The following is a 7,592-nucleotide window of genomic DNA, read 5'->3' on the forward strand; positions in this document are numbered from 1 at the left end:
GGGGTGGGGTGGGGTGGGATGGGAGCCATTTGCATTGTAGCTCCAGGCCTCCAGATACTGTTTGGTTCCATTTGGTATGAGTTAGTACTAAGCCCGATTCCCCACACATGCTGAGCACCACATTCTATTGAGCCCCACCCTCATCCAATGCCTATGTAGCTAATAATGGTTGACTGGAAAACAATGCTTACCAATGGGGCAATGGGATGGCCAAGACATCATGAAAAGGCACACAGCAGCAATCTGGGCTCGGAGGTATGAGCCCTCAATCAGTCAGCCTTAGGAGTCCCGGGACCCCTTAGCTCCTGACAGTTCTGGCACTCTCCCGCTCAGTACTTAAATGGCTTGGGACTGTTTGTTTAGCCTCTCTAGGCTCCAATTTTCTAAGCATTTGGAGTTCAGCTTCCCCTACGGGTGTTAATCCCAAGGTAGGAATGTCAGCTCCTCCAGGGCTAACCTGAGGAGGGATTACAGCCTGGATACTTATCCATCTTCACCCAAGCCAAGTCTGTCACTCTGTCACTCACTGAATATGAGTCCCGCCACTATCATATTCTACCCTTCCCGCCAGCAAGAGTGGCTTCTGTCTGCAGGACCAACCTGGGCTAAACGTCCTCAACACCCAGAGCAACACAGGCCCAGAAAGGCAGCAAGGGAGGCAGGCAGGCAGGAAGGGCAGAAGGCATGATTGTGTAAGTCCAACCCAAGGGTTTGCATCCAGTTTTGGCAAAGAAACCCTAGCGAGTGAGAAGATACTCCCAGGGTCTGAGCAAGGCTTCAAGTCAGACTCTCCACTCCCGCTCAGCTCTGATTCCACAACAGCAGCTTCCTGGTCCATAAGGCTCAGCCCCCACCCTCACGGCCTCCCTGCCCTCTCTGGAGGAAAGAAGCCTGTTTATTGCTCTGGGTGGGACCCAAGCCCATAGGGAATTGAAAAGAGATGTCCAGCCTAGGTTGCTATTGTTTGGTTTAAACTAACTATGGGCCGGGCTGCCCTGAAGAGGAATGAGGGGGAGGCCAGAGAAAAGAGAGCAGGCTGCAGGGCCGGCTTCCCTGCCTCCTCCCCACCTTGTTAAGGGAAGTCAAGAGAGCTATTTTAGGAGAGTGCTTCCAGGCTTCTGTTGGGTCCTGACCTCCCCTTCTGGAAGGGCCAGGCATTTGAAAAGCCTCCAGGCCTCCAAACCTCCTACCTTCTTCACCCTCTCCCACCTCAACCTCAGCCTCTCAGCTCCCGGTCACGTCTGGGTCTGATGCCAGCCCGAAGTGGAAGAGCTGAGAGATTACACTGAGAGAAGTGCCAGGCAGGCCACCGTGGGTACCAGGGCAAGGCTACCCATGGGCAGCAGAGACCGCAGGAGTAGAGGAGGGAGAGGGAGAAAGGAAGGGAGAGAGGGGGAGGGAGAGAAGGAAGGAGGGAGGGAGATACACGCTCGTGCACGAGCACACACACACACACACACACACACACACAGAGAGAGAGAGAGAGAGAGAGAGAGAGAGAGAGAGAGAGAGAGAGAGAACAGGAAGAGAAGAAAGAGGATGGAGAAAATCAGATGCAGTGGACTTAACGGTGGAGTCTGTCCTTTTAGCCTGCTGCCCCTTCTCCCAACTAAAGATGACCTAGACCCTTATAGTTGAGCCCAAGGAAGGGGCATGGGCAAGGAGACCCACAGTGGACAGTGGACAAGCATAGCCTAAAGCAGAAGACATTAGGTCCCTACCCACCCCACCCCTGTCAGCATCCCATCTTGGTCCTAGAAGGGGACCCTCCCCTCCCCTCCCACCGCTCCATCCTGCCTCCACTTTCAGGGAATGAGAGGCAGAGACTGCCCCAGGAAGACTGGGTGGAAAGGGGGCCAGGGCACAGTTAGGTGTTGGCAGAATCAATTAAGAACCACACTAATCACCATCATTAAGGCTATAAAATCCCACACCTAGGGGCCGCAGGGCTCCCTGGCATGGCCTGGGGCCCCGAGCTGTGGCACAGACCCAGGGGCCTGGCTCCAGTCTCTTTCATCTAAGCATCCACCAGTCCTGCAAAAACAATAATTAGTTACCCGCCTCCAGGAGCAGCTCATCATCCCACAGACACAGAGTGGAAGGAAGGAGGGCAGAGGGGAAAGGAGAGAAACTGAGGCTGGAAAGACTGCCCAAAGCTGTGGCGGAGTCTAGTTAAGACAGTCCACTCTCCCCTCTGACCTCCCTTGACTTCCTTGCCTCATAGGCTTAAAAGGTCCAGAGGGAGCGCAGTTCTCCCTCCTACAAAACTGAGTTAACTGGCCCTGCCAAGGGCCCCACAGGTACACGGTGCACCCAATGTCGGGCGCAGGTTCCATTCAGGATCCCACAGATCAGGTATCTGTTCTCTGTCTCCAGGACACTTCCCACCCCCTGACACCCCGCATCCATCTCCTCTACCCCCCCCCAGGGGGGGGATCCATGAAGCACCATTTTCCATCTCCAAAGTCCTCTCCCTCTTCCAGCCACACCCCTCTTCCATCCTGCTCTCAAAGAAAGGTCAACCACTAAGGACCCGAGGGGGTTGCTGAAGCAAGAGTCCGCCTTTACCACCACTGCCCAGGAAGTAATCCACGGCCTTTCCTGTCTCTCCTTTTAGGGTGCTGACATGAAAAGTGGGAGTATCCGTGGCAACGTACTATCAGGTGAGTGAGTGGGTTCCTCCAGCACCCCTTCTCTAGACAGGACACTAACGACAGATATAAGAAAGAGGGACTGCAACACTGATTCACAGTGTGCAAAATGCCAGCTATGGAGGTCCCCCTGTAGGTTCTAATGTCATCAAATCACATTTACCAGGTCTTTTTTTTTTTTTTAAAAACTCAGGGTCTCAGGTATTCCAAGCTGGCCTCAAATTTGACCTAGTAAGAGAATGATCCTCCTGCCTCTGTCTTCTGGGTTCTGGGATTACAGGCACACACCATCATGCTTGGTTTATGCCAAGCAGGTGATGAAACTCAAAGCTTCAAGCATGCTAGGCCAGTGCTCTACCAACTGAGCTGCCACCACCACCACCACCACCACCACCACCACCACCCCACCCCACCCCCGTCTAAGGAGGGATTCCCCTTATCATGTAACTGAGAAAGGAAGAGGCCAGCCAAGGGTCTAGCTGGCTAGTAAGGCACTCATGAATGAATCCCCCAGACCCCTACACCCCAGTCCCCTTCCCTCTGAGGTCTCCACCCCCAGGGTGTGCCCTGGGGGCTCAGGTGGTGAGCTGTCCACAGACAAAAGACTGAATACAAATGGTCCCCCCACAGTCTGGGGAGCAGCATCAGGCAAGCCCATCCCAGCTCTATTTCCTATAGGCCCAATTTTACTTTTCAATTTCAGTTTTCTCATCATAATAAAAAGAAAGAAAGAAAGAAAGAAAGAAAGAAAGAAAGAAAGAAAGAAAGAAAGAAAGAAAGAAAAAAAAAAGAAAAGAAAAGAAAAGAAAAGAAAAGAAAAAAGAAAAAAGAAAAAAGAAAAAACAAACCAAACCTGGGTGGAAGGAAGTTGTCCATCGTATACCTAGCCAACATGTGGGGTACCCAATCCCCACTCCCAAATCTCCATTTCTGGAGGTTTTGAATTGGGGGGTGTCTTCAGGAAACCCCTAGTCAGATGGGTAAACTCCCCGCGTCCCCTAAGATTAAATCCTTAATTCTAATTTCAGTCTTGTCCATGGAGAATTCTGGCTACCTGTCCTTGACCATGAGGAATATACCCCTGAGCCCACCATCCTGGCCAGAAGCCACCAGATTCATCTGCCTTCCACACAGCCGTTTATAAGAAGGGACAGTCTCTTTACACCCCATGCTCAGAAGTCTTTCTTAGTCCTAGAAGTGTTTGAGAGGAATCCCCTGATTTACCTAAATTCAGAAGCTCCAAAATAACCTCCGAACGTTGGCGTACTGACACCTACTCCGTTGTAGACCCTGAGCCACACAAATGCACATGGCTCTTGGCACACTCTTTTCCTTTCACTCAGTGTACACACACACACACACACACACACACACACACACACACACACACACACACACACAATCTGATCTGTGATGGGAAAGAGGAACAGTCAGGAAATCCCCTGGCTCTCAGTGTGCTAGTGGCCCAGTGGCTGGAAGCACTCTGTGAGAAACAGTTCCAAGAGTGCCAAACGGTCATTCCCTCTTTTGTTTCATGGTTAAGAGAGGAAAAGAGAAGGAGAGCCATGATCAGCCAGCATTCCCACCCACCATCATCCTCCTTGCAAGCATCCCTTCCCTCGCCTGACCACCTCCCCTTGCTCCCCCACCCCACCACACCCCCACAACCCAAGAAGACACTTGGCTGCAGCTTGTGTATCCTCCTTGAGAAGGGAAATGGAGAGAGAACTGTGGGAAGAGGCAAAGCAACACTGGAAGGAGTTCCATCCTAGAAGACCTAGGCCAGGCCAACCAAGTCCCTCATCTCGGCATGGGCACGGGGCAAAGAGGATGGCTGTCTTCACCCTGTGACCTTACCCTCCAAAGCAGCCAGCCTTCAAGAGAGGGGGGGGGAGAGGGAGGGAGTCTTCTTTCTCCTCAGTGCCCTGAGATTCCCAGCTTCTACAGTGCCTTCCATCAAACCTTTTGAACCCAGTCCCACCCACCCTGGTAACCACTTCCAGATCCTCCCAAACCAGCCAAGAAACTGGTCTCTTTAGGGATTGACTTCATAAGGAAATGCTGAGAAAAAAAAAAATTAAAACCCACTGCCAAATGCACTCATAGGGGAAGATGGGTTTTCTCTCGAGGCAAAAAAAAATCCATCTGGATAGACTAAAACCAAAACGGGACACCACCAACACCCATCTACTGGCCCGGAAGAACCTGAGACCCTCCACCCTTTATGCCAACCTGGAGCCCCTCTCCCAATAACAACACCCCTACTCATCCCAAACATACACCTTAAATAAAACACCGAAAAGAAAGAAAGCAAGTCCCCACCAAGCAGAAGTCTCAACGTGGGAGGGAGGGGCGCAGTGGGTGTGACTTCATTTGGATGACCCTAGGGATGGAAAAACAAAGATGATATTTTTAAGAGCTGCCAGGAGATGCTGCACGCATGGTGGTGAACCCATCCATGTCTCTTGTCCTTTTTCCTACAGAGTACTCGCCGCCTACCCCACCGCCAGAAAGTGGCCTACACCGCTACCAGTTCTTCGTCTACCTTCAAGGAGACAGAGACATTTCTCTCTCAGAGGAAGAAAAGGCAGACCCAGGTGAGACCTTCCAGACCTTCACACTGAAGCTAGGGTAGATTCTGGGGCAGGACCAAAGTTGTGTCTCTTAGCCGGAAAAATCCACCCATGAGCCTCTGGGGCCTGGGGCCAAAGGGCAGAATTTCTTGTGAGTGGTTGGGATGAGTGTTCTAAAGGAGGTTTTGGCTTCAGATGTGGTCTCCCAGAAGTAAACACATCAGCCAAGGAGCACCCCCAAAACTTTGCATGGCATGTACAGGCAACTATCCTACAACATCTCAGCAAGTAATTGTGCCCTATAATTGAGGCCAATCTGGGCAAGAGTACCCTGGAATGCCACCCTGCTGGTCTGTCTTCATTGGTGGTTAATTGCTCGGTCGGCCTTGCCATCTCAGTGATGGGGCAAAAGATGTCCCCAGCCATGCCCCTCCCCCAGCTTCTCTGAGCACTCCTCCTCAGACACTGGAGAGGACACATTTTCCACAGCCTTCTCATGGCTAACCTAGCCTATTTGGCCTCAGTCATCATTCCAGCAGAGGCTGGGGTGCCAGATGAGACTGACTCCCAGACAGGCTGCAGGTAGCTCACTGGATGAGCCTTAGGTTTCTCTTTGAGAAAATGGGAATACAGTGGTCCCCCAGGCACTCTGTCACCTCCCAGGTTTGTAAAGGGAAGGTCCCGCAGAAGTCACAGGTGTCAGTGTAAGGGTACATAAACACACAAGCCCCAGGCTGTGCAAAGGTAAGTGGCAAGACAGATAGGAGTAGCCATTTCCTCTCCCCCAGTGACCCCAACTAACTTCCACCCACTGGGAAGCCAGCACAGGTATTGTCACATCCCCTGTGCCTGAGGCTCCAAGAGGTAAGGAGCCGAAGCCCAGAAAAGGACTGGCATGCCGGTGGTGTCCTTTAGATGTGTGCCAAGTGAAGGTGGGGGTGGGGGGTAGGGATACAACAGTCACAAAAGACTCAGCCCCTGGAGCCAAGACGGTGCCACCTTGCCACGCATGATCCCTCCCAGGTGCCTTCAGCAACTTGCCAGCCTACAAATCTGCCTAAATAGCTCTGCCAAGGACAACCTGGACATCAAGTGTGAAGAAAGGGAAAAAGGATGCACCTCGACCAGATCAAGACAAGTCTCCTGCTTCCCTAGCTTCCTGGGTACCAACATGACAGGAAGCTGCCCAGGCGCGGGAGCTGCCGGATACCGGGAACTGGAGCCTTCTCCTTCGTTCCCAGCCATCCTATGAGACCCTTGTAGCTCAGCACTCTAGCTCAGTCCTAGATCCTAATGTCAGTGCCTTCAGGAGGGAAGTGCTCTGAATGGGCTCATGCTAAGAAGCTGGCTTTCTTGTGACAAGGATAGACGTGAAAGAGAGCATTAGAGGATGCCAGGAAGAACAGCAACCAGGGCAAGAGAGGAAGGGGGCAGCATATGCCCATGACAGTGCCTTTCTCTGCTGAGATGGGCTTCCTGATCTATGGCCAAACAGCCTCACAGCCACGAAGCACACTGACTGGCTCACGTACTCAACCAAGGCTGCCTCCTCTCGTAGGACAGACAGCAAGGCATGAAAACTGCAGAACTATGGGACCTGGAACCATTGTGAACCACTTTGGATCTTCTTCAGAATCATCACTCCTTACACACGCACACGAGCACCTAGCAGAGTAAGGCTCCTATAGTTTTCTCTGCTGCCAAAGGTTCTGGTTATACCAGGGGGGTACCTTCCGTGTGCCCAGCCTTGTGCTAAGAGAAAACAGTCCCAGAGCCCACAGGATTTTCCCTGCCCTCAAGGAGCTGACAGTCTAGTTTGGAACTGACTAAACAACAGTGCAGACCAGTTTATAATTAAGTCCTTAATTGCGTTGTTCTGATTGCAAGGACACAATAGAACCAAGCGGACAGGGAATATATCTCTTACCTTCCTGGGGTCTCCTTCTCTCCAAGACAATATCCCTCTTCATCCAGGTAAAGAATAAAGATATCTTTCTGAGGGTCAGAAAATCTTGCTACCACTTTCTAGCTAGGGATAATCCTCTCGGGGCCTCAGTTTCCTCTCCAGAAAGATGAGGTTTGGCAGCCAACCTACAGGCATCTTGCCCCGGGGCTTCATGGAAGAGTGGAGTCTAGATTGGGCCCTACAGAAGAAGACAATCTGAATACCTGAATGAGTGGGTTCTTGGCTCTGTAAACTAGAGACACAAAGTTTGTTTGTTTGTTTTCAAGTAAGAAAACAGAAAGCAAGCTGGGTGGTAGGGTGCACACCTTTAATCCCAGGACTCAGGAGACAGAGGCAGTGGCAGTGGCAGAGGCAGAGGCAGAGGCAGAGGCAGAGGCAGAGGCACAGGCACAGGCACAGGCA

At 51.8% G+C, this 7,592-nt stretch overlaps 1 protein-coding gene across 1 annotated transcript in view; it reads left to right on the forward strand.

Moving 5' to 3' along the window:
* Window positions 1-7,592, forward strand: part of Pebp4 (phosphatidylethanolamine binding protein 4) — a 217,710-nt gene that overhangs the window by 201,482 nt on the left and 8,636 nt on the right. Inside the window, exons 5-6 of the mRNA XM_021204006.1 lie at window positions 2,618-2,663; window positions 5,135-5,248. Coding sequence (XP_021059665.1) covers window positions 2,618-2,663; window positions 5,135-5,248 — 160 coding nt within the window. The remainder of the gene's footprint in view (window positions 1-2,617; window positions 2,664-5,134; window positions 5,249-7,592) is intronic.

Source organism: Mus pahari, chromosome 8, assembly GCF_900095145.1.
Source record: "Mus pahari chromosome 8, PAHARI_EIJ_v1.1, whole genome shotgun sequence".
In the NCBI taxonomy this organism is placed as follows: Eukaryota; Metazoa; Chordata; class Mammalia; order Rodentia; family Muridae; genus Mus; species Mus pahari.